Below are 24,940 nucleotides of genomic sequence, written 5' to 3' on the forward strand. Positions count from 1 at the left end.
TGGCGAAAGGGTATCGTCTATGGTATAGTCTATCAGGTATATACTACATACTCTCGGATGCTCACAACTCCGAGCCAAACTCGTATATTGGCCGAATCCGAGATCCATTAACCGAAAAGGGAAGTTGCTATGAACCGTGGAATATAAGGCGTGGGGGTGAGGGGTCCAATGCTACTACGCAGCCAATCAGGAGGCGGGAAAACACCTTAATATGGAGGTTATGTGTATATACTATCGAGAATTAATGCCATGTGACATCCAAATAGAGATTCAGAGATGGGAATATTCCCTTATTCAGCTGGCATGGAGATGTTCATGCAGTGTAGTACATGAATCCTCCGTTTCCCTCCATTTCCGGAAAGAGCTGAGACGGTCCATCCATGGATGTTGCGGCTTTTCCCTCTTTCCTCTTGAGGATTCTCGGGTCTGTCACTTTCCGGCTGCCGTCGTTCTTTCCTTCTGTCTCTTGTCATCTTCCTTCGGTCCTTCGTTCCTTCTTCTCTTCTTCCTTCCTCCTGCCATCCTTTCTATCAACACTCATCTGTCGCGTCTCACATTTTGTTTTTCTCTTCTGTCAACAACTCTCGTTTACCTTCTTGACCGTGTCCCTTCATGGCTTCACGTCTTCTTCCATCTTTGGGCTTTTCGCCGACTCTGCTCATGCCAGACCCGATGGAAAACGTGTCGGACAATGGTGCCGTTGATACCCCCGGGGTGAAGACCCCAGTGTCTGAGCTCTGTGATGATGATCGCGACGGGCAAATAACCACTCTTGCACGTTCTCTTTCACAGATCTCGCGACAGGGCAGTGGCAAGGCCAGTGAAACCTCAGAGGGTGTCAACACTTTCCTCGACCCTACCCATGATCCAGAGCTCGATCCCAATGGTGACCAGTTCAAATCGCGTAAATGGGTGAAGAACTTCATCCAGATGACCTCTCACGACCCAGATCGGTACCCGCGTCGCACAGCAGGGGTCTCCTTCCGCAACCTCAATGTTTTCGGCTATGGAACCGCGGCTGATTACCAGATGAACTTCGCCAATTTCTGGCTCAAAGGCACAGGATGGTTTCGCAGTATCCTTGGCCTCCAGAAGAAAGTACGCATTGAGATCCTGCGAGACTTCGAAGGCATCGTTCACAGTGGTGAGATGCTGGTTGTACTAGGTCGCCCGGGAAGGTATATGAATCGACGCTCCCCGCGAAAAACTAATTACTAACGGCCAAAAGCGGATGCTCTACCTTCCTAAAGACGATTGCCGGAGAGACACATGGCCTCTATCTCGATAAAGAGAAAGGGTCCGAGGTACAGTATGAAGGAATGTCCTGGGATCATATGCACAGCCGTTTCCGCGGCGAGGTCATCTACCAAGCCGAAAACGAAGTTCATTTCCCTCAGCTGACAGTCGGTGATACATTGCTGTTTGCCGCTTACGCTCGAGCGCCGAGGAACCGACTGCCCGGTGTTACACGCGACCAGTATGCGATACATATGCGAGATGTGGTAATGGCAATGCTTGGCTTGACCCATACCATGAACACCAAGGTGGGTAATGAGTTCATTCGAGGTGTTTCCGGTGGGGAAAGAAAGCGGGTCAGCATTGCCGAAACCACTCTATGTCGCTGCCCTTTACAGTGTTGGGACAACAGCACTCGTGGACTTGACAGCTCGACGGCCCTGGAATTTGTTAAGAACATCCGCCTCTCCACTGACTATACCGGATCCACCGCATTAGTTGCAGTATATCAAGCGAGTCAATCTATCTACGACCTCTTTGACAAAGCGATTGTGCTCTATGAAGGCCGTCAGATCTATTTCGGCAGTGCGCCCGATGCCCGACGCTTCTTTACCGAGATGGGATTCCATTGCCCAGAAAGACAAACCACTGCGGACTTTCTCACTTCCCTAACCAGCCCTTCGGAACGCCTGATTCGCCCAGGGTTTGAAGACTCCGTTCCACGTACACCCGATGAGTTTGCAGCACGCTGGAAGGACAGCCCAGAGCGTAAGCAGCTGCTTGCTGAGATTGAAGCAAACGCAGCCGAAAACACCGCTAGAGAAACAAAGGTTGAGCAATTCAGTCGCTCTCGTGCAGCAGACAAATCTAGGTTTACTCGTGCAGCCTCCCCATACACCCTGTCGTATCCGATGCAAATCCGCCTCTGTCTCTGGCGAGGGTTCTTGCGGCTTAAGGCAGACATGGCTATGACGCTCGCGACTCTCATTGGAAATACCAGCGCATCTCTGATCATTGCTAGTCTTTTCTTCAACCTAGCGCTCAATACCGACAGCTTCTACAAGCGTGCAGCATTACTTTTCTTTGCCATCATGATTAGTGCCTTCTCTAGCTCACTCGAAATCTTGATCATGTGGCAGCAGCGGCCGATCGTGGAAAAACATTACAAGTACGCAGCATACCATCCCTCGGCGGAAGCTATCAGCGCGCGGCTTGTGGAAATCCCATCAAAGCTTTTACTGGCAGTTGTATTCAATTTGATCATCTATTTCATCCCTCATCTCCGGCGAACTGCACCTCATTTCTTCATCTTCTTCCTTTTTTCAGCAATGACGACGCTTGTGATGTCCAATATCTTCCGGTTTATCGGCGCAATCTCACGTTCCGTGGCCCAGGCCATGCCTCCTGCTTCAGTGTTCATGCTTATCTTGGTCATTTATACTGGGTTTACAATTCCTGTCCGAGATATGCACCCATGGTTCCGGTGGCTCAACTATGTGAACCCCATTGCTGTAATGATAACTTAGCTTTTGTTAGGCCCCACCAGAATATGCTAACAGGAGACAGTATGCCTTTGAGGCCCTGATGATCAATGAATTTGGTGGCCGATCCTTCCCATGCTCGAACTTTGTCCCCGGTGGCTTGGAAATTTACAACAATGCGCCTCTCAGCTCTAGAATTTGCTCGCAGAAGGGTGCTGTGGCAGGCCAGGATTTCATTGATGGAGAGACGTACATTAACACCACTTACGAATACTACAGCCCGCATCTGTGGCGAAACTTCGGCATTCTCTGCGCTTTCTTTGTGGGCTTCTTTGTGCTGTACGTCTTCTGCAGTGAGCTCATCCGCGCTAAACCATCCAAAGGTGAAGTCCTGGTATTTCCGCGTGGTAAGGTCCCTGCTTTTGTCAAGAATGTTCGAAATGAGGATCCAGAGGAAGTCATTGCATCAGAGAAAGGTGCAGTTGCTAGCGAACCTCAGGACTCGACCGCAGCAATTGTTCGCCAAACTTCCATCTTCCATTGGGAAAATGTGTGCTTTGACATCAAGATCAAGGGGACCGAGCGATGTATACTAGATAGCGTGGATGGTTGGGTCAAGCCCGGCACTCTGACGGCCTTGATGGGTGTCACTGGTGCAGGGAAGACATCCTTACTCGATGTCTTAGCCAATCGTGTCACTATCGGTGTCGTCTCCGGTGAGATGCTTATCGATGGCCGGCTATGTGACGATTCTTTCCAGCGAAAGACAGGTTACGTGCAGCAACAGGATCTGCATTTAGAGACTAGCACTGTTCGTGAAGCTCTGGTTTTCAGCGCTCTCCTACGCCAGCCTGTCACCATTCCTCGCCAGGAAAGGATGGCATACGTCGAAGAGATCATTCAGATGCTCGGTATGGAAGAATACGCAGATGCCGTGGTCGGTGTTGTCGGCGAGGGCCTCAATGTGGAGCAGCGTAAGCGGTTGACTATCGGTGTAGAGCTAGCAGCCAAGCCAGATTTGCTGCTATTCTTTGATGAACCGACCTCGGGTCTAGATAGCCAAACTGCTTGGTCAATCTGTACTCTGATGCGTAATTTGGCCGACCACGGGCAGGCTGTACTGTGTACCATTCACCAACCTTCGGCAATGCTGATGCAGCAGTTCGACCGTCTATTGTTTCTCGCGAAAGGAGGACGTACTGTGTACTTTGGCGACCTTGGCCCGAATATGGAAACATTGATCAAATATTTCGAAGACAAAGGGTCGCTTAAGTGTCCACGAAATGCAAACCCGGCCGAATGGATGCTCGAGGTCATCGGTGCTGCTCCAGGTTCTCATGCGGATAGAGATTGGGCCGAGCAATGGACGAACAGTGCCGAGCGTGCAGAGGTTCACAGAGAGTTGGCTGAAATGAAAAAGGAATTGTCCAAGCAGCCTGTACCCCTTCGCATTGCAGGGTACGGGGAATTTGCCATGCCACTCTGGTATCAGTTCCTCATCTGTACTCAACGCATGTTCCAGCAGTACTGGCGATCTCCGTCGTACCTATACGCCAAAGTTCTCACATGCACTGTCCCGGTAAGTTATACTCCTCCATTTTATTTGATTGGACTAACAGGTATAGCCACTGTTCCTTGGATTCACCTTCTGGCATATGCCTACCAGCCTACAAGGGCTGCAGAATCAGATGTTTGCAATCTTTATGCTTCTCGTCATCTTCCCGGGTCTGGTCCAGCAGATGATGCCGTCCTTTGTCACGCAGCGTTCTTTGTATGAGGTACGCGAGCGACCTTCAAAGGCCTACTCATGGATGGCATTTATGATGGGCAGTATCCTCACGGAGCTGGTATGGAATATCCTAATGTCGGTGCCAATCTTTTTCAGCTGGTACTACCCAATCGGATTTTATCACAATGCAGAGCCCACGAATGCAGTCATCGAACGAGGCGGCATCATGTACCTGCTCATTCTGCAGTTCATGATGTTCACGTCGACATTCAGTTCTATGATGATTGCTGGAATTGAAGAGCCCGATACCGGCAGCAACATTGCTCAGTTCATGTTCTCGCTTTGCTTGATCTTCAACGGGTAGGCTATCTGCGGGTATTTGGTAATTAATTGGTAATAGTGCTGACTGGATTTCTAGGGTACTCGCGAAATCTTCTGATATGCCTCGTTTCTGGATCTTCATGAACCGGGTGTCTCCATTCACGTACTTCGTGTCGTCGGTACTCTCCACAGGCCTGACTGGGACTTCAGTTGAATGTTCTAGTATTGAGTGGCTCACTATCTCGCCTCCAGATGGACAGACTTGCGGCCATTATCTGGACCCTTACATCAAGGCTATGCATGGCACATTACGCAATCCTGGGGCGTCGAAGGATTGCCAGATCTGCCCAATGTCGAGCACAGACCAGTTCCTCGAAAGCCTCAACATGCCGTACTCGGATGTTGGGCGCAACATCGGTTTGCTGTTTGTCTACGTGGGGTTCAATATTGTCGCCGCGCTCTTCCTGTATTGGGTCTTCCGCGTCCCCAAGCATTGGTCGCGCAAGGCCAAGGAGACCTAAGAAGGTCGTCTTCTTTCTTCTTCGGGTTGTGGGGGGTGGTTATGGATTCGGTTCTGTTCCCGAGTTTCTACTCGGCGTTCATATTCTCTTACTCTGTTGCTCCTGTCACAGAGCCTTATCTTGTCGAATGTATCTCATACATGTAGCTTATGTTAATGAATTCTGTATTATTTTGTAACTTTTTGCGCACGAGTATCCATCATTGGGACATTTCTGTGGGCAGAGATGCCATTTGGTACTTGTCAATAGGAAAGCAGGGCAATGGGAGATGGGCGAGAATAGCATTGTCAATCCTTTTACAATTCTCTACATCACAAAGTCTTCGTCGTTTGATGACTTGTTTCTTCAGCGAATAAATCCCCTCTTCCATCTTCTCCTGTCACACGCGTGACTTGTCGAGCTTCTCTGACATGAAAAGGCCTAAGGCATTGCCCTTTCTTGACTTTGATTAATCAGGGGTCAGGTTCGTGTTCTGGGTAATTTGCTCCGACTTCTTTCGCACACTAGCGTCATATTGTCTATGCGCCTAAGTACACATGTCCAAGGTCTCACTCTTCTCTTGTCAGGGATATCTCATGGTTGTCTTGTGAGACAAGCTTCTTCTATGATACTGAGTCAGAATGCAAGCCTCGGTTAATCTGTCCTTGGTGAACTTACCGAGTGCGTCCAAGGTTCTGTCTATCATGTAACATCCATGCGACAACATAGGCAATTTCCTGCCACAGAAACTCGGGACGAGCATCACGATCTCGAATCATCGGTCTGACTTCAGTAACGGCGAACGTTTCTTGGGAGGCGTCGGTCTCAAGAGATCATGGTATTTTGATCTTGGATTTCCTGAAAGTCTGTTTGTTAGCCAGCTTAATCACCATCAGCTAGTCCAGTCTCGCTAGTGTGAAATGACCTCTTACCCATAATGGACTTCTTCTAGTCCATACTTGTGGATTTCTCTCTTGTACACGGCAAAGGGGAGTGATGAGAGGTTGTGAAGTAGAAGAAAGGTCAGGGGTGAGAAAGGTTGAGAAGTGAAAGCAATGAAGAGGAGTGTGGGGATCGAATCAACTCAGTTCAGTACTTCAAGTTCGTATAGCTCTTTTATGAAATGCTGAAACCCCTGGCCGTCCACGCAATATATATCTCCAGCAAAAGTCAAGATACACCCTAATACCAATCAAGCAATGCGACTTGGCCATTCAGTTAATAAAATCCTCTTTCATATGTACTGGAATTGAATAACCAAATATCTCTAAAAGATCTATAAAATAAATCGAAAGCGACGATTGGGTTGGCCGGTCCCCGCTTATCGACGCGGAATCAACAGTCTTCTCCTCCTATCCCCGCGAACTCCATGCCAACACCTACTTTTGGTCCTCTGTACAACCTCAGTCATAGTCATACAGCTCACACAATTCGCCGGAATACCTCGAGAGATACCAATAGCGCCCTCCGCCCCTTGCTTCTCCGGCCGCGCTGTCCGTACCAGCGACTCAACTCACCATGTACGCTCCATCTGCTCAGTGAATCGCTCAGCAACTAACATGCCTTCTAACCCCAGGGGCGTCTTCTCCCTGATCATTATCAACAAAGCCGGGGGCCTCATCTACCAGCGCGAGTTTCAATCTGGTTTGCGCAACCTCTCGACAAATGACTACCTCGTCCTAGCTGGAACCTTTCACGGGTAAGTCAATACCATCTCTCTCCTGGAATACATACCCATTGACTTGGATTCTATAGCGTTCACGCGATCACCCGCTCCATCACACCGAAAATTCCCATCGCCCAACCTGCTCCCTCTACAACCTCAACGGGCACCGCCGCTCCTGCTGCGTCCGGTTACTCCTACCCAAACCCCGGTGTACCAGTCTCCGGCTTGGATTACCTCGAGACCGACAAGTTTCGATTGACATGTTTCCAGACCTTGACGGGGACGAAGTTCTTGTTGTTCACGGATCCGTTGACGGGCGGCGTGGACGCAATCATTCAGAGGATCTATGAGCTCTATGCCGACTATGTGATGAAGAATCCATTCTATCAGATTGAGATGCCGGTGCGATGCGAGGCATTCGATCGGCATCTGGGCGCATGGTTGAGGGGGAGGACATAGCCCCGACGCGCCACGCGGATATCATGACTTTACGAACTAGATACGTTTTGTTCTTGTACTTGTGTCCGGATATCACTCCGTCTCGTATAATACCAAATCACATAATATATTGCCCTTGCACACTGTAGAACGTACCCGCAGAAGGTCGATTCTCGAGAATACAAGACAAAAACAGAAGCAAACGCCGGGTATGCATAACAGTCATATTCAAATCTTCGATCGGACCTTACGCGGTGTCCATCTTGTCCTCGTCCTTCTTATCTTTGTCACCGCTGGATTCGCCATGGCCCTCTTCGGGGATGTTGCCCAGTTGCGTCTTGCCTTCCTGTTCTTCCCGGTCGCGCTTCTCCTTCTCCTGTCGGTTCTTCTCGTCCTCCATCGATAAGCGCAGAGCAAATGCGAGCTCGGGGTCGTTCTCGGCGGCGTCATCAAATCCAAATCCACCCGCCTCACCCTCGCCGCCGCCTCCACCGACGTCGGCATCCTCGCCAGCCAGGATCGGAGTCTGTTGCAGCTGATCGCTGAGAAGATGGGGTCCCGGTGGGATGATAGCAAGGTAGGAACCATCACCACTCTTGACATTGTCAACGAGAGCCTCGAGCTTCTTGGTCTGATCGGATTCCAAATCTCCGAAAGCTATCACGTCGATCGACACGTTGTTCTTCTTCATCTTCTTTGCGAGCTTCACTAGAGTCTTTTCATCTTCTTCGATGGGCGAGCAGGAGAATACGATGATGCGTTGACGCTGGGATTTTTCCATACGGTGCTTGAGTGCCAGCTGGAATGCCATCGAAGTTAGTTATTGAGAGCTGGGGACCTCGGAGATTGGCTGGAAGAACGTACCGCTGCAACCTGGATGGTCGAGCTGAGATGAGCTGTGCCGTGGATTTTTGTTTGGTGCAAACCAGCGAGGATTGCGCCAAACTCAGATGTGAAGGTTGACAACACCTCGGGGCCCTTGCCGCCCATGCTCATAAGACCGACAGCTGACTGGGGGTTTACACGCATCTTTGCATTGTGGATGATGCTAACGGCATCGACTTGAGATTGCCACCGGGTTGATCTGTGACAGTTAGATCTCATCCGCAGATGCAAATATGGTATGATCGGATGTACTCACGTGTAGTCTCCATTGCGACTGCTTTCGCTGTTGTCGACACTGTAGCTTGGAGTTAGCAGAGTAAGCTAATCTGGAGGATGTGCAATGACGGACATGATCATAGTAGCTTCCAGCGTCATGATGGCGGAATTTAAGGAAATTAACGATGTAAAGAAGGGCAGAACAGAGAGTGAATAGGAGATCGGCGTATGAGAGACGAAGACGGATGACGAAGGCGAGGTGGAAGCTCTGCATTCTGCCACTGCTCCCCGCCCGAGGCACCTGTTTGTTGTGGTCTTCCTGGCTCCGCACTTGTACTTCGACACATCCCAAGTCTATATTCCTTGAAATTTACCCAATGTCTGCTATTAAACGAAAGTCTGACGCTATGGACGTCACGCCTACGGGCAGTCCTTCTAAAAAGATGCGCTTAACGCAGCTTCAGAAGCAGGCCCTGATGGACAATCTACAGCTTGAAAGTGGGTTTAATTGTGGGTTTGCGCGGTGAACACAGCACTAATCTTGCTACAGTAACTGAGCGGGCACGTAAGCTTCGTGCCCAATATGCCCTGCAGGCAAATGACCTCCGGGCGCGTATTGAGCGACGCGTCAATCGGATCCCGGTCTCGCTACGCAAGGCAAACATCGGTGAGCTGCTCGAAAAGCACAATGCAGCCTCAAGCAAACAACGGGTTGCGTCGCCTTCTCGGAAACACTCGCCCATGAAGGTGTCGCGTATTATACCAAGTATCTCCGTAGACCAAGAAACTTCTACCACACGCGATGGTAGAGCTCGGAGGGGAAGGTACGATATACCACAAGCCCAATTTGGTTTTCTTACTGACAGAATGAACAGCCACGATGGTCACTTCTCTGACAAAGAGAATGCCCCCGCCGGTTGCGAGTCTGAACTCAAGAATCCTAAGCGTCGCGTGAAGCCAGCCGGACCAGGCGGGGCCTCACGCGTGGCATCCCAGGAACTACGAGGCAACGAGAACCGGATCTTGTCTCCCAAGTCCAATAATTCCCGCACATACCCTCACTCGCCCTTCCGTGCATCTCCCGAGAAGGGTCAACCCTCGTATCTTGCACGCCCTACCTCACCGCTAAAACCGACCAGTCCGTTGCGATCACGCGGCGCCACTGTCTCTGCGGGGAAGGACCAGCGGCCTCCTTCGCAGGCCCAGAAGACTGCCCCCCGTGCCGCTACAGGACCCAAACCTGCTCGGTCACCTTTGTCGCGCCCGGCGACCCGACAGGCCGAGCGCAAGAACAGCACAGGGTCCAATGTGTCTTCGGGTACAACAGTAATCAAGTCCACACGGACTGGTACTGGCCCGAGAAAGGCAACCACAACATCTGCCGCGGCTGCCAAAAAGCCGACTGCCCGTGGGCAGGCGGTATCAATGGCTGTCAAGAATCCCTCTGCGACTGCTTCAATGCGCAAGACTACCGCTCCGGCTGTGGCTGAAACTATGCCCCGAACTCGAGCGCTACGCAAGCGGATTTAGGACGCACAGACATTTGTCTTCTTGTTTTGGAGTTGGTTGGGATTATGTACCTTTGAGCGTGGGTGATTACAGACTGCAATGAACAATATGAGCCTGGATGCTGTCTTTCCTGTTGATTCTTTGGCGCGATATCATAATCGGAGTTTTCCTTTTCGAATCTTCTATATTCATAGCTTTTGTCCGGGTATCTCACCCAGCTTATTTTCGACCCAATACTTTGCCGTCATAGCCATCTATCTGTGTGTATCCGTCTGAAAATTTCAAACAGACCTGGGCAAATACGAGACCCCTGTCGCTTGCCTACCAATCAATGATATTGCTTTTTCCATCACACCGCTCTCCCGGTGAGTTCATTCCAGCTCCTGCCCAGCTACCACAACTCGGGCTTCACATACCGCGAGCACCAATCTCCGTGTTTTCATAATGGAGATCATCCGAGAGTCTACGTCCTTCGAAACCCTTGACGGCAGAGTCATGTATTGCTGCAAGAATTTTGTCGTGCGACAAGATGGTATCCTATACTACGGGTCGTGGAACGATCGATCATCGAAACCTACCGATATCAGTCAGTTCAATGATTTGAGGACGATCACCACCAACGATCGAGGCCCGAAAATGCAGGACACATGGGCTGTGGCATCCGAGGAAGACTGTTACCTGAAAACGCCAGGCGTCGTCGATTTCCTCTATTCAAAGCTGGAGGACGATATTCAATGCGAGCTTAAAGTGTGTGAAGTGCTTCGCAGACATCCACACCCGAATATTGCTACTTATTACGGCTGTCGTGAGGAGAATGGTCGGGCTACTGGTCTTTGCTTCAAACGATACAAGGAATCCTTGACGGAGAAAGTCAATCCTGGATACCTGAACAAGAACATGTTCCGGGCTAGTGGTCGTGAGCAAGTCGATGATTCTCTCAGAGAGAATTTCCATGGGATTTTGGAGGGAATCAAGCACCTTCATTCTCTTGGGCTTGTGCATAATGATATCAATCCGTTCAATATCATGCTTGATGAGCATGGTGTCCCGGTCATCATTGATTTTGGGAGTTGTCGGAAGACAGGGGAATCATTGAATAACAGCAGAGTGGGACAGACAGACGGATGGCATGATTCAAAAAATAAGCTTGTCTTGGAAAAGAATGATTTGGATGCCTTTGAAGAGTTGAAGACCTGGCTGTTTGGTTCTGTGGATGATGAATATCTGTTCCACGAGGAGTATCAATTTGAGGAATGCTAGACGGAGCTTAGAATTGCTTACAGTACCCGCTCTGATTTTACCATGGCTTTACTATCGAAGTAGAAAGCAATAACTATACTGTCCAGTGATCAGAGGTTCAGACTTCAGACTTCAGACGTTATACCCAAGAAGGCATCAGCGAAGTGCGGTATAGGTGTATTCAGATATTTAATCTACCATACAAGATGTACAAGCAACATTTAAAAGATGCACTAGCGAATAGACTTAGGTAGGCTCGGATAGTGGTGGTTTGAATTCAAAGTGATTCAAGGTTGATTTATTAGGACTTCACGAACATGCAAGGTTTTACATAAGTATCTCTCTTAGGCAATTACACAGCACAGTTATCGTAGCAATCATGTTGATTGAACAAATAAGAAAGGAAATAAAAGCTCCCTTGGCTCCGGTTAAGCAAAAGACCCGGGAGAGAAGAATCAGAAAAGAAGAAAGGAAAAACAGGGTCTAGGTATAGCCGTAGCCTGGCCCACGAAAAAAAGGAGCATGCTCAGAAATCAAAGCGAGAGAGAATGGAAAAACTGGACATTGATGCCCAAAGGGACAGGTATGGGTATGGCTGATCCCTCGAATCAGATGCAAATGAACAAAGGTAAAAAAAAAGAGACAAAGTATTCCAGCCACTATAGAAATAGGGGGAAGACAAACAGAAACCAATCAATAGCGACCAAGCAGCTTGTTGATCACTTTTGGGGAATTTTCATGGAAAAAGAAAAGGGAAAACTCCGTCAACCAGTCCTATCACTGGACAAAAAAGAAAAGTAAAAAGAACGCTAAGAAGGTCCCAAGAAACAAGAAGCGAGAAACGAGAAATGAGAAAGATAAAGAAAATCCACTGGATTGAATCAGCTGGATGCAAGTCAGAGTCGGATGATGATGTATCACAGTATTGCAGCTGTGCAGGAAGTGTAAGGAGATCCAGTCTACCCAGTAACACCCATGGCACCCGCATTCGGGCGCGGCCTATAAGCCACATTGGATGGTTGACCATCAGGTGCCCCTGCGATTGGCTGGCTTCCGTTGCTGGTGCTACGGTCACGGCGATACGCTGCTGGGGGAGGAGGACCGAAATCAAGTCCGGCCTGGATGTTAGTGCTGGACGAGTGTGCGTGTCCGCTGGGCCCGACCACATGGCGAACCGAGCTTTGCATCTGCCAAGCTGCATCCTGAGATGGATCAGTCTCAATACGCGCGGAAGCTGGAGTGCTATTGTTTCGGTTGGGGGTGGTGATGGTGAATGTCTCGCCACCGTTCTCCGGTCGCTGTGCAAAGCTGCCTCGACCGATGTCGCCATATCTTTTAAGGATTTCCTTGGTTGTCACTTCGGCATTCTCCCTAAAGAGAGTTGGATCACCCAAGACCGATTGTAGGTCTTCTGGAATCTATGAACAGAGTCAGCACAATCCTAGCAAAAGCTCAACCTGGGCGATTTACTTCGCAGAATGCATCGTTGTACGTGATCAGGGCATTAACAGCCTCGATGGCCAAGAAGCTCTCCTCCACTGTGCTGTTTTTGACATTGGGGTAGAGGATATTGGGCGTGATCACAGTCGCAAGATTATGGACGTCCATCTTGCTTCCAGACTCTTCATCCACATGTGAGAAGGATGAAGTCCAGTTTAAGAAGGCAAACAGGACTTCCATCGTATCACGATGGGCCTTGGGAAGCAGACAGCATGTCAAGTGAAGTAGTCGCCTCTGTTTCTCTGTGTCATCCATTTCTGCGATACAGTTAGCATTGCACTTGTAGACCGATAATCCTAACATCAAAACTTACTTTGTGAGATGACAAACAGTCTATGCAGCTTGAAAGTCAAGAGAGGATCGGGCATTTCACGGAGGAACTTCTTCAAAAGAGCTGCAATCTGCACGGGAGTTTCCTTTGTCAGATCAACTTGCTCGTACTTGGTGTCAATTAGCTCTGCGGTGTCCTTCAATCGGCGGATGTTTCCGTTCTTTCGGAAGACACCCTCCACAGACATGTCCATCTGCCGCATAGCGCAGACAGAATCATCAACTAGCGTCGGGATGCGGAGCGCACCAGGACCAACACCGTGACTTGACTCTGTGCCCTCCTTCTCGACCAGATAGTCTAGACTGACACCAAAGACACCCTTCTTCTTATTACCCTTCTTGTTATCCTTGAAGGCACGGCCAAAGATGTTCCATATGGTAGGCTTGCGCGACTCGATAAGGGAAAGGAGCTCTTCCATGGTGAAATAGCCCTCGACTAACGGTTCCATTTGGAGTACAGCAACGTGGCGAACGATGAAATATTCCAAAGCAGTTAGTTCTGAGAAGTACCGCTTGGTTCGGGTTGGCTCCATCATCGCTTCCATATTTCCACACGATACTCCCCGCTGGTGACCCTGGTTATATCTGGGCATCTCGGTCCCCCCAATGAGTTTTGTACCAGCATGCCTGTAGGCATTAGGTCGCTGCTCCTTGGCTTGCTCGGCCGCAACAATGCGGGGGATGTCATCTAGCGTCAAAGCATCCTGAGCCCCGAAAGTCAGATCAGTAACAGGTTCGCCATTGGCATCCCGTTCTTCGACAATCTGGAAACCGTGGCTCCTCGGGTCACCGCCATCATTGCCAGATGACCCTGGTCGAGCACTTCTGCCTTCTGGTCCATCAATGATTCTGGATGCGCGGGCTCGTTTGTACGTTGTGGATAGGGTTCGCTCATTTCGAATAGAGCGCAGCCGACGCATCTCGCCAACGGTCTGCTCGAGCGATGTTTCTTCGAGGCCATCTCGCGAGGAACCGCCATATGACTGGGAGCGTGTGTTCGCCCGGCGAACCTGGGAAGTGACTCGATAGCCGTCATTGTTGTCGTAATCATTAAGGTTGGGGTCGTCTGGGACGAATCAAGTTAGACAGACTGCCGGCGGCATGGGGGTAATGTAAGAGTATCCTACCTGAGGTATGAGGCAAGGTTCCCCCGGATCGCAGTACGGCGAGAAGCCGTGCGAGTGCCACTTTCAGCAAGAAAACGAATTGCTGCAATTTTGAGACTGGAGTGAAACCACCCTTCACGGTGGGGCCAAGTTTCATCTGGCGGGCGCAAGCGCCGCAGTAGACTTTTTCCTCGCTGCCGCTCCACAATGCGTCTTGGAAATCAGCGGTTAAGTCCTTCTCACATGATTTGCATGAAAGATGAGGCGGCTTGATGTGCCAACGACTCTGTCCCAACTGAACACATTCGTCGTCAATTGGTTCTTTACAGGCAATGCAACAATCTGAAAGTTGATCGGCCAAGCCTTCCACTCCAGCCATCAGGTCGACTGGCGTATCGTCATCCTCGTCTGCTAATGACTCCAGATCACGGAGACGCTCTAGGAAGTTTTGTAAACCATCTGGCGCAGACTTCTCGCGTTCAAGTTTCAGTGCACCTTGTAGACCGATGCGGATAAGGAGTTTGAGGTAATGAGCGAGACCAGTCACCAGAGACAGGAGTTCCTGGGTGACGCCAAGTTTGCGTACCCCAGTTTCCTGGGTTTTCGATAGAAGGGCGAAGAAAGCGACAATCTTTTTGCAAAGAAGTTTGGCTTCGCGGCCATAGGAAAGTTCTGGTTTTGAATGATCAGCGATCGCCCCGGATGATATAAAACCAGCCGCGCGGGACTTACCTTTTAACTCGTGGGATTTGATGTAGTCTGCCAACTGATCGACTGCACCGAAGAGGATTTCCACATGTTCGATGAAGCGCTTTGCTACGAGAACACCATCGATGTAAGCGCCGTTACTCACATGAAGTAGCATGTCTGAGATGCAAGCGGCGGATGATTCTTCAAAGGTAGAAAGGGTGTTCCAAATATTGAAGACCTTTTCTTCCATTAAATCTTCTTCGTCGCGAATATGCTTGCGCTCATCTTCGCTGGCATCCTCATCCACGGGCGGAGGCTCCCATGTTTGACCGGCAGGGGATAACCGGACATTCCAGAACTTGTGAATCATATAACATTCGGGGTGCCAATGTTGATTTTGACCGTTGCGGAAGATTTCGACAAACTGTTTCAGGATTGCTGTGTGACATCCATGGCACCGCTGGGCAAACTGTGTTGAGTAGTGAAAGTGGCAGTAGACCTTGCTCTCGTGTTCATAGTAAGAGTCCTGCGCACCAAAGACGGTCGGGCAAACGGAACAGGTGAAGTGTTCAATATGATACTTCCGGTCCAACGCTGTAATGTATGATCCGCGTAGTGCGCCGCCGCACTCATGGCATAGGAGACCCAGTCGTCTAAAGTAATCGGTTTCACAAAGCGGAAACTGGCAGCTTGAATCTTCTGAATCGACGGGGAAAAACTTCGAAGCAACGATCTCGCCACAGTCCTGAGAGGAGTATGGAAGTTAGAGAAGACCCCAAAAACGCGGGCTAGAAAAAACAACTTACTTCGCACTTGAAACACTCTAGATGAAAAGTTCCCCCTAATGCTCGAACAAACTGGCCAGTGAGAGTTTCGCCGCACTTTTGACACAGTCGCGATGAACCACCTGGAGACTTGTTCTGACGCCCGTTTACTCGCGAGCGATCTCGGGGCGCGGAGCGGTCGCGGAAGCCGGCCTGGTCAGGACCCAGACCACGACCCGAGCGGCCACCATCCTCCTGGTTCGCCGGACTGATGGGGCTTGGGCCTGCCGTTCGTGTTGACGGTGACTCGAATGGAATCAAACTATCTTCGGGAGATGTGGGTGTGTTTTTCGTATAGCTAGCCCCGTAGCCAGAGGTGTCGACGGTGGGACGGCCGCTGGGATTACCTGCGACCAGGCTGGCTGGGAGTCCACCGGGGGGCATCTTGGTCCCCCGTCAGGAGAAATACGGTGGGGTTTGTTGGGTTGAATCACGCCGAACGCTGCATGCAAATATTGGAGAGTAAGGAACGGGCGAGGTGACGTGGTAAACGGGAGTTACGGTAGGTTTGTATCGAAGATGCAACGCGGTTACAGATTGGCGGCAAATTGAAGGTCAGCTGGGCGCGTACGGTCGAGAGTCTGATTCTTAAATTAGAATCTCATGCCTTGGGGTCACTGTTGTTCCCCAGAGTGTACTCACCCTCATGCCATGTAAAGACACGCGGGGGTGGCTGATGGAGGAGGGACGGAAATAACGCGCGCGCAAAGCCAGAGGAATCGAATTGAGGAGGTGGTATAGAGGAATGTTGTCGTGAACGAAGGGACTGAAAGCGCGCGGGCTAGAGGACGCGGGGACCGGTCTTCGAGGGGGATTGGGAGCTTTCAAGGTGAGACCAACAGAGGGTGCTGATTATCGGGCCACAGTCATCCCAAACTGAACCGACAGCAGATTCCAGGACTCCAAGAACAAGATAGAAAAAATTAAGGTGCAAGGGCGAGGGGAAAAGAAGTGGGCTGGGGAGGAATGGAGATGGAGATGCCCCCCCCCTCCCCTAATTAGTTAGGGACCCTGGGTCACGTGGTCTATACAATTCCCATGTGGACGGTCAACTTGGGGGAGTGGGTGACATATTCTAGGGTCTTTTAGACATGATTGCAGGATATCCAAGGTCAAATCTGATTGAATTGATCTGAGCACATGGCAAATATCAACATTGCACTGTGTACTATGTGCATGTAGACACAGCTTCTTGTGTACTCCATACCGCCCCCTATGCCATCACTGTGCTTTTTATAGAACACTCTGCAGATTAGTGTTTGGTTTTTGTATTTTAATTTCAGAAGTGACATGGTAGTTTGTATGGATATGTATGTCTTTTCCCCTAACATAGCATCAAAGGTGGAATATAGGGGTATTTTGGATTGACCCTTGACTATGTCAGATAGTCTCCAGGTTGGATATCTCCTAAGGATGAAGGATACACGAATACTTAGGTATCTCCATACATAGTACTCCGTATTACATGTTAGTTTCTTACATTTCAAAGTTTCCAGGGAGATCCATGGAAAAGTAATCTCATCAGACTGATCAGTACATTTGGATTGGTCGAAGTATGTTGATGTTGATGGGATTACCCGTACAGTGGAGAGTAGGAGGCTGGTAGACAAAAAAACAGACAGAAATAGAAAAGGACAGAAAATAGAAGATCGTGAAGATCAGGAAAAGTAAAACACGAAAGAAAGAGAAACGTAGAAAAGACCAGAATACAAACAAACCAAAAACACGTTAAGGGACAAACTGTCTAGTCGCCTTGATTCCACCTGACTTTACCTTCTCTATCTCCTCTTCATCCTCCTCTAGACCATCCACACCATTCGTGCTTTTAATACATCTAGGTTTCTATTTTCTAAGTTGCTGATCATAACTCTGCGACCTTCACGATACACCCGTGAACACCTGACCAACTCACCTCAGACGTTGCAAGATGGGTGACCAGTGCACTCTGCGCCTCGTCCGAGTACGTGCCTTTCCAACTATGATTCATTTGGGCAAATTAACCCGATAAAAACACTAATCTCTCATTGTCGCCTTAGGAGTTGAGACAGGTCGAGCAAAGTGAACAACTGGGTATGAGATCTCTTAGCACTTCAAGCCATTCCGTATGGAGACCCACAGACTGACCTCGATACAGCCTTCACTATCTACTACGAAGAAAGCAACATTCGGGATATCCAGGCCCTCATCATCGGACCCCCGGGCACCCCATACGAACTGGGCTTTTACGAGGTGAGATCCACCCAGCTATTCAAGGCGGGCCCGGGCACGCTTGTTGAACTATGACTAACCAATTGTAATCGTCTGCCAGTTCTCGATCAGGATCCCATCAGGTAAGATGATCTTGTCTTTCATGGCAGGTCCTTGCTAAATCATATGGTGATAGATTACCCAGCAAATCCCCCGGTGGTGAAAATCCGGACGACCAACAGGGGCCGAACTCGCTTTGGACCTAATCTGTATGCTAATGGGAAGGTCTGCTTGTAAGTGTACCCGGATACTTCTTTTATACAACGCCTGATACTAACATTTTCTAGGTCGATCTTGGGGTAAGCTTGTCTAACAATAGAGGGTTTTTATGGAGCATCGCTAAACATCGCAACAGAACTTGGCATGGTTCCCGAGGTGAGCAATGGTCGCCTGCACAGGGACTCGAGTCCGTTCTGCTGTCAATCCAGAGCCTGTTATCATCAAACCCGTATACGCTGGAACCGGGATTTGACGACAACGAACGGGCGAACGACACGGAAAATATGGAGATCTACAAGTCCAAGGTAAAGATCGCTATCTTGTCAGAATAAACTGGACAATGCTCACATTTATATCAGATTCGTCATGAGAATCTACGACTAGCAGTCATTACACCGGTTGAACAAGCCTTCCAAACTGCGACGCCTCCCCGCCGAACGGCGCCAAGGGTTGGTTGGGAGTCTAGCACGGAAGAAGATAGTGATCACGAACTCCAACTCGATCTAGACGGATTCCCCATTCAAAGCAAGTTTGGCGACTTTTGCAAGCGACGGTTCCTATGGTACTTCGAGTTCTACCAGAACGCTATTGAGAAAGGTATCGCGGACGAGGCACGCAGACAAGGAACGCCCTTCATCCAAATGCCGTTTGAAGGCTATGGCAATTCCATGGGCGGAGAATGGAACTACATCGCCCTACAAGCCCGTTTGTTGGCTGTCCGAGACCAGGTAATGGAAGAGACAAACCGCTGGGCCATCGAGGGTCTTACTCTGGTCAAGGAGGATGCTGGGATTGCCGTTAAACTTCGGGGTCGGCATGAACAGATTGCTGCAGAAATGAACAGTTCTCCTCAAGTTATCGATCTGTCACTGGTTGATGATAACCCGTTCGTCTGGAGACTCACCTATGTTGGTCGCAACGAGTCCAAGTTGGAAGGTGGCATCATCAAGATCAAGATTCACATCTCTCCCCGACACCCAGAAGAACAGCCTCGGGTCTTTATCGAGCCGCCCCTGTACCACATTTGTGTCTCCAAAATGGGTGTGTTGATGTATCTTCCTTCGCATGCTGAAGAGATCGGCCAACATATCGACGGCATCATCAATACACTGGAAGAAGACAACCCCCCGTACAATCCCCTCATGACAGTGAACCCAGAGGCAACCGCTCTGTGCTGGGGTTCGGAACTAGAGCGCAGGCTTTACAGACGCAAGCTTCGAGCATCACTAGAGGATTCCTGAGCTGAGCTAGCTCACTGCTGGTGCATGTTTGCTAAGCAATGTGTCATGCAACATGACAGTATTCGGTTATCGTTACCAACTCTCCCTCGCTTGAACTGTATCATTTTCCTGCCATCACTATTTCTTGCCACTGTGCCTTATCTTACTTGAGATATTCTTTATGATGGCGGAGAGACTAGGAATTGGCGCGTGGCGTACCATTTAACACAGAAAAATCGATATCAAATAGTATTCATAGGTACACAAAAAGGACCTTGATGATGTCTTGTGATCAAGTGTAATTACCGTCTACTAAGTAGATATAGTAGACGGATGAGACAACAAGAAAGGCTCTGTGGCTAGTAGAGATGGACGGACCACCATCTTTTGACTGTAATCATATAGTTTGTGTAAAGCTCGGGGCAGTTGGAAAAGTATGGGTACTCCAAGAATATCCCAAGAAGAGACTCAACTTTCCAAGGTCAGCTAAAGTGGGATAGTTATACCAGGAACCTTGTTCACGGCACGATAGTAATCACGAATCATACAATGCCCATAGACGACACAAGACCTCGGGAGGAACAGATACCAAGGAATTACGATGCCACAGGTCAATCCAATGATCACAAATCCTTTGAATGTGTCGGCGTTGCGGGCGATGTTTCAGTCTCCGCCACTTGGAAAGTGTGCGCACATTTGCCCGAATGTTGAACATATCAATCATGTCAGTCGAAAGCATTGCTAATCCCTTCCGTACTTGGCATTCATCCCAGGACACACAGCATAAAGGTCTCTGAAGACCCTTTTCCAACGCCGAAATTTCTTGCGGTCATCCCAAATCTCGGCGATGGCCCTGATATCAGCCATGATGTTCGCCCCTTGAGGCATATAAGTTTGTGACGAGAAGGTCGGCGTGGTCTGAGCTTTTGTTTGAGGCTTTGGGGGTTATAGTGAAGGAATCATTTCTCGAGGACTGGCATTTTGCTGTCAGGCCATCAAGCCTGAGGGTTTCAAGCTGTGCTGCCAAAGCATCAAGCCGTTTATTGGCGGTCGACACCAGAATATCCCTAGTAGGAACCGTTTCGGCCACCCTGTAGACCTTTGGCGAGGTGAGAGCGCCGATGTTGTCTGGAGTGCCATCCCTTGTAGATTTTTGATGTCATAAGTTCTCCATGATGAAGGCGTCGCGATGCAACATTGAAGTCATCTGAATATGAGTAGAAAACATTGAAGTCAAAGCAGGGGCAAAGGAAAAGTCAAAAGGGAAGGTCCGTTCCTTCTTTGTATATATTTGAAGTCAACCAGCGGTGCATTCATGGATAGGGTCCATGACACATCCAGAGACGGCGAATTCCATTCACTTAAAGTAGTTCTCGGCATGATATATTATCAACGAAGCAATGTTCAATACTACTTCCATTGAATATAAAGTAGAAAAGGTGGAAGAAGTAGAAGAGTGCCAAGTTTAAGGCATAGCCCGCACGGATCACCTGATTATCTCCGCCAACTTCCCCGGCCCCTTTTCAGTCAACTCCCATCCCCCATCTCCCTACAGAAAAATCATATCATGTCGGCAAAAAGGCGCACGTTAGAGCTAGGCAATGTCCTCGTGGTCGGAGGCTGTGGCTTTCTGGGGTGGCATATTGTCGATCACCTGCTGAATTTCCCCTCCGAGACCGACCCCAGTTACGCTCTGCCGAAGCCCGTTGGCGATGCGCGCTTCGAGTACCCGACTCTGAAATCGCGCTACCCGGATTACAACTCCACGGTCTCTGTCGTTGATTTGCGCACCACCAACAACCGTCTTCCCGGCGCTCAGTACTATGACGGCGATATCACTTCCGTCGAGTCCATGTTGGAGGTTTTCCGCGCTGTCAAGCCCGATCTTGTCATTCACACTGCCTCGCCATCTATGATTGAGGGCAACAAGCCCCTGCTGCACAAGGTCAATGTGGACGGAACACGGACGCTACTTGAGGTCGCCGGTGGCGAACATGGTGATTGGGGTGGTAAATGCAAGGCGTTCGTCTACACCAGCTCCAGCTCCGTGGTCCACGACACACAGAGTGATCTGAAGAATGTGAATGAGGAATGGCCCTACATCCGGGGTCCTGCGCAGAAGGAGTACTACTCCGAGACTAAGGTGAGTTTTTATCATTTTTAAACAGATCTTAATCGGGATCAATCACTAATCAGACCCCTTGTCTTTCAAGGCCGATGCCGAGGAAATCGTCCTGAAGTACAACAAGAAGTCCCCGAATGAGATGCTGACAGCGGCTATCCGTCCGGCCGGAATCCACGGAGAGAAGGATACAACAGTCACACACAAGATCCTGGAGCACGGATCCCAAGCATCGGATAGAGTGTTACGGCTGCAGCTCGGTGATAACAACAACCTGTTTGATTTCACCTACGTCGGCAACGTGGCTTATGGTCACCTGCTTGCTGCGCACCGCCTTCTCGCGAGCTATGACCTTCTCGCAGCTGGCAAGGGCGGGCCCCTTGACTACGAGCGCGTAGACGGCGAGGCTTTCAACATCACCAACGATTCCCCTGTATATTTCTGGGATGTCACTCGTGCCATGTGGGCTCTGATCAACCGTGTCGTTGAGCCGGACCAGGTCTGGGCTCTGCCCGAAGGCCTCCTTGAGATTGTTGGTGGCGTCGCCGAGACTGTCATGGGATTGTTTGGCAAGACCCCGCGTCTCACTGCCCGGACAGTGCGATACTCATGCATGACTCGCTACTACTCGACTGAGAAGGCCAAGCACCGCCTGGCTTACTTGCCTGTTGTGCCCTTGGATGAGGGAATTGCCCGTGCTGTTGGATACATTGTTGCCCAGAAACAAGCGGACGCAGGAAAGAAGGCATTGTAATTGACATTAGATCATGAGATTGAAAAAGGCATCTTATGCTGTATTAATATGATTAATTACATTTACGCGGTTCATGTGACCATATTACCTTAATAGGAAAGTGGGCCACCCATGGTTTGTTATATCAGAGTTGTGGATGTGTTGGTCACGTGGAAGTGATACAACCTCGACGAGACACTTCTCAACAAGCAGCCTATCTCCTGCAACTCATTAGGCCTCAAGCCTAATTTGCCATCACAATGTCCCATTTTGAGAAGCAGTGTTCTAGTATTGATTACGTCAATGAAACTGGGACATTGCAATGCCCGGCATGCCTGAAGCTGGGTATCATGCTTCATTAGACTCGCCATCAGAGTCCATGTCGCTTTTGCTCACAATATTCTACGTTGTAGCCGACTGGACAACCACATGTAGAGCGGGATCGATATTCTCAGGCCTCTAGGCAAACAAACGTTCGTCATTGTACAAACAACCGAAGAAGATGTTGAGGGCCAGGTGCAAGTCCTTGGTCCAGCATTGGAGCCTAGAGGCATTCAAATGTAATTACCACACAATATCATCGCTGGAACGACATAGTATGGTTGCAGGTATCCCGGGTCATTCTCTCGGATCCAGTATAAGAACCAGACTTGACAATCTCACCAACGCGGCATCCGGGGTACTCCATACATACGGAGTACGTATCTGACTATATATTAGAATAAACGTGGCAATTCTTATTTGTGTGGCGTCCTCTTGGCCTGTTCGCACTTGGCACTTGGCTCTTGGACCTTTGGACTCTCTATCCTGTGATAGGCGTGCTATGGCGTATCCGACACTACAGGTTGCGTGCTGCATGTGAGCTGGAATATGAATCTGATAATCAACCCTTGCATAGCTTCAATCCAAAAGCCTCGAGACACGCCTCAACTTATTTTTCTTCGAGGTTTCTCTTGTCGCCTTCCTCAGGGTCTTTGTGGTCTGTGTGTACTACGTCGTACATCATGGGGTTAACAGGAACCAGGCTCGGAGCCTTCCGAGCGTATTTCTTTGGATACTTCATCTGTACCGCAGGTTTCTTGTTTGGCTATGACACTGGAATCGTTGGCAAGTAAAGCAGAAAGCACATGTGGTTGATTCATCGCTAACAGTTTTGATGGATAGGTGGTATCCTCGAATTCAAGTCCTACATCAGTGATTTCGGCTATACGGACCAAACCACCGTCAGCGCTGTGATGGTAAGCTTGCAAAATGTAGGCGCATTCCTGTCGGCCCTGGGTATATTCTGGGTGTCCGAACGGTACGGGCGAAAGAAAACAGTCCAGGCAGCCATGGCCGTGTTCTGTATCGGTGTGGTTTTGCAAGTGGTACCTTCACACTCACTCGTTTGTTTCTATATCGGCCGATTTGTCGCTGGTCTCGGTCTCGGTGCAGGCACTGCGGTCGTCCCAGCATACAACGCCGAAATGGCACCCAAGGAAATTCGAGGCAAGCTCGGCTCGGGAATGCAATGGTTCTTCGCACTCGGTGTGATGCTGAGCTACTGGATTGATTACGCTGTGAAGCTCACACTGCCCGTCTCTTCGAAGCAGTGGCAGATTCCCGTTGGTCTCCAGATGGTGCCAGCTGGAGTTCTTGCACTGGGTCTGTGTGGTATGCCCGAAAGTGTGCGTTGGCTGGTCAAAAAGGGCCGTTATGATCAAGCATGGGAAAGTCTGAAATGGATGCGAGCTAGTGAAGGTGGTGACATGCCCTGCAGAGCGATCACGGGACATAGGACTAATCAGCTCTCAATAGGCTCTGAAGTGAAGGCAGAGTTCAACGAAATCCGAGTCGGTCTTGAGGAAGAGTTGCGAGCAACCGAGGGCTTCGATAAGCGCGAACTTCTCGAGCCCGCAAACCGCTACAGACTGCTCCTCGCCGTTTTCATGTTTTGTGGTCAGCAATGCACTGGTATGACCGCGCTGGCTTACTTCGGCCCGCAGTTCTTCAAACTGATAGTCGGTAACAACACCAACCAGTCCCTTCTCATCACTGGTCTTTTCGGTGCCGAGAAGTTCATTACTGTTGGCATCTATATCTTATTCTTCTCCGAGATGTGGGGACGCAAGCCGACCCTTTGGATTTCAGCTCTATTGATGGCCATTTGCTTTATTATTGTTACAGTCGTCAAGGAAACAACGCCAGAGCCCGATGCAAAAGCTACCCCGGCTGGTATTGGGATGGTGGCTATGATCTTCCTGACCAACTCGATCTACCAATTCAGTTGGGGGCCATTACCATGGCCATACACCGCCGAGGTAAGTAATACTATGCTCGTCTATGACCAGCTCAGCCACTAATAAGCATGTAGATCTTCCCAACACGAATTCGGGGGATTGGAACCTCGGTCGCTGTATCAACACAGTGGCTTTTCAACTTTCTTTTCTCGCTCGTGACGCGCTACATGATGAATTCGTGGGGCAGTTATGTGTTCCTTTTCTATGCGATCCTGGATATCATCATGGCAATCATTGTCTTCTTCTTTGTCAAAGAGACGAAAGGGAAAAGCCTTGAAGAGATGGAAACAATCTTCCACAGCAAGGCTGCATTTGACGTTGATGCCATCCGACGCGAAACGCTTGATGCGGAGGAAGTTAATGTTAATGTACAGAACAAATCCGTAGGCCTCCCTTTAGGGCAACGAAAATAGCTAGAAGATGCGAAAAGTCTAAACATGACATTTAGGC

The 24,940-nt window shown here is 49.6% G+C and overlaps 9 protein-coding genes across 9 annotated transcripts; 7 read left to right on the forward strand and 2 right to left on the reverse strand.

Annotated features, from left to right (window-relative positions):
* Positions 1-612: 612 nt before the first annotated feature.
* Positions 613-5,288, forward strand: LCP9604111_8735 (pleiotropic drug resistance family ABC transporter; the record flags this gene model as incomplete). The annotated part of the gene is made up of 5 exons (XM_039076911.1): positions 613-1,178; positions 1,229-2,747; positions 2,803-4,296; positions 4,343-4,806; positions 4,865-5,288. 5 exons carry the CDS (start codon positions 613-615, stop codon positions 5,286-5,288), a joined length of 4,467 nt encoding a protein of 1,488 aa, XP_038925306.1.
* A 1,178-nt stretch (positions 5,289-6,466) lies between these two features.
* On the forward strand, positions 6,467-7,392 carry LCP9604111_8736 (trafficking protein particle complex subunit 4; the record flags this gene model as incomplete). The annotated part of the gene is made up of 4 exons (XM_039076912.1): positions 6,467-6,484; positions 6,729-6,787; positions 6,844-6,966; positions 7,023-7,392. The coding sequence occupies 4 exons, from the start codon at positions 6,467-6,469 to the stop codon at positions 7,390-7,392; spliced, it is 570 nt and encodes a 189-aa protein (XP_038925307.1).
* A 226-nt stretch (positions 7,393-7,618) lies between these two features.
* Positions 7,619-8,631, reverse strand: LCP9604111_8737 (proteasome regulatory particle base subunit RPN10; the record flags this gene model as incomplete). Its single annotated transcript, XM_039076913.1, has 4 exons — positions 7,619-8,170; positions 8,236-8,455; positions 8,513-8,551; positions 8,606-8,631. 4 exons carry the CDS (start codon positions 8,629-8,631, stop codon positions 7,619-7,621), a joined length of 837 nt encoding a protein of 278 aa, XP_038925308.1.
* Positions 8,632-8,879: 248 nt separating this feature from the next.
* Positions 8,880-10,002, forward strand: LCP9604111_8738 (uncharacterized protein; the record flags this gene model as incomplete). Its single annotated transcript, XM_039076914.1, has 3 exons — positions 8,880-8,970; positions 9,023-9,296; positions 9,348-10,002. The coding sequence occupies 3 exons, from the start codon at positions 8,880-8,882 to the stop codon at positions 10,000-10,002; spliced, it is 1,020 nt and encodes a 339-aa protein (XP_038925309.1).
* Positions 10,003-10,425: 423 nt separating this feature from the next.
* LCP9604111_8739 (uncharacterized protein) lies at positions 10,426-11,241 on the forward strand (the record flags this gene model as incomplete). Its single annotated transcript, XM_039076915.1, has 1 exon — positions 10,426-11,241. The coding sequence occupies one exon, from the start codon at positions 10,426-10,428 to the stop codon at positions 11,239-11,241; it is 816 nt and encodes a 271-aa protein (XP_038925310.1).
* Positions 11,242-12,179: 938 nt separating this feature from the next.
* LCP9604111_8740 (GTPase-activating protein LRG1) lies at positions 12,180-16,054 on the reverse strand (the record flags this gene model as incomplete). The annotated part of the gene is made up of 6 exons (XM_039076917.1): positions 12,180-12,638; positions 12,691-12,977; positions 13,034-14,116; positions 14,178-14,828; positions 14,889-15,591; positions 15,653-16,054. The coding sequence occupies 6 exons, from the start codon at positions 16,052-16,054 to the stop codon at positions 12,180-12,182; spliced, it is 3,585 nt and encodes a 1,194-aa protein (XP_038925311.1).
* Positions 16,055-17,597: 1,543 nt separating this feature from the next.
* On the forward strand, positions 17,598-19,377 carry LCP9604111_8741 (ubiquitin-conjugating enzyme E2; the record flags this gene model as incomplete). Its single annotated transcript, XM_039076918.1, has 8 exons — positions 17,598-17,630; positions 17,707-17,740; positions 17,805-17,899; positions 17,979-18,000; positions 18,054-18,150; positions 18,205-18,216; positions 18,273-18,441; positions 18,496-19,377. 8 exons carry the CDS (start codon positions 17,598-17,600, stop codon positions 19,375-19,377), a joined length of 1,344 nt encoding a protein of 447 aa, XP_038925312.1.
* A 1,546-nt stretch (positions 19,378-20,923) lies between these two features.
* LCP9604111_8742 (C-3 sterol dehydrogenase/C-4 decarboxylase) lies at positions 20,924-22,232 on the forward strand (the record flags this gene model as incomplete). The annotated part of the gene is made up of 2 exons (XM_039076919.1): positions 20,924-21,499; positions 21,570-22,232. 2 exons carry the CDS (start codon positions 20,924-20,926, stop codon positions 22,230-22,232), a joined length of 1,239 nt encoding a protein of 412 aa, XP_038925313.1.
* Positions 22,233-23,215: 983 nt separating this feature from the next.
* LCP9604111_8743 (sugar porter family MFS transporter) lies at positions 23,216-24,903 on the forward strand (the record flags this gene model as incomplete). The annotated part of the gene is made up of 4 exons (XM_039076920.1): positions 23,216-23,318; positions 23,376-23,951; positions 24,009-24,511; positions 24,565-24,903. The coding sequence occupies 4 exons, from the start codon at positions 23,216-23,218 to the stop codon at positions 24,901-24,903; spliced, it is 1,521 nt and encodes a 506-aa protein (XP_038925314.1).
* Positions 24,904-24,940: the final 37 nt, after the last annotated feature.

The sequence above is a fragment of the Penicillium roqueforti genome (assembly GCF_015533775.1).
Source record: "Penicillium roqueforti strain LCP96 04111 chromosome Unknown scaffold_36, whole genome shotgun sequence".
Lineage (NCBI taxonomy): Eukaryota > Fungi > Ascomycota > Eurotiomycetes > Eurotiales > Aspergillaceae > Penicillium > Penicillium roqueforti.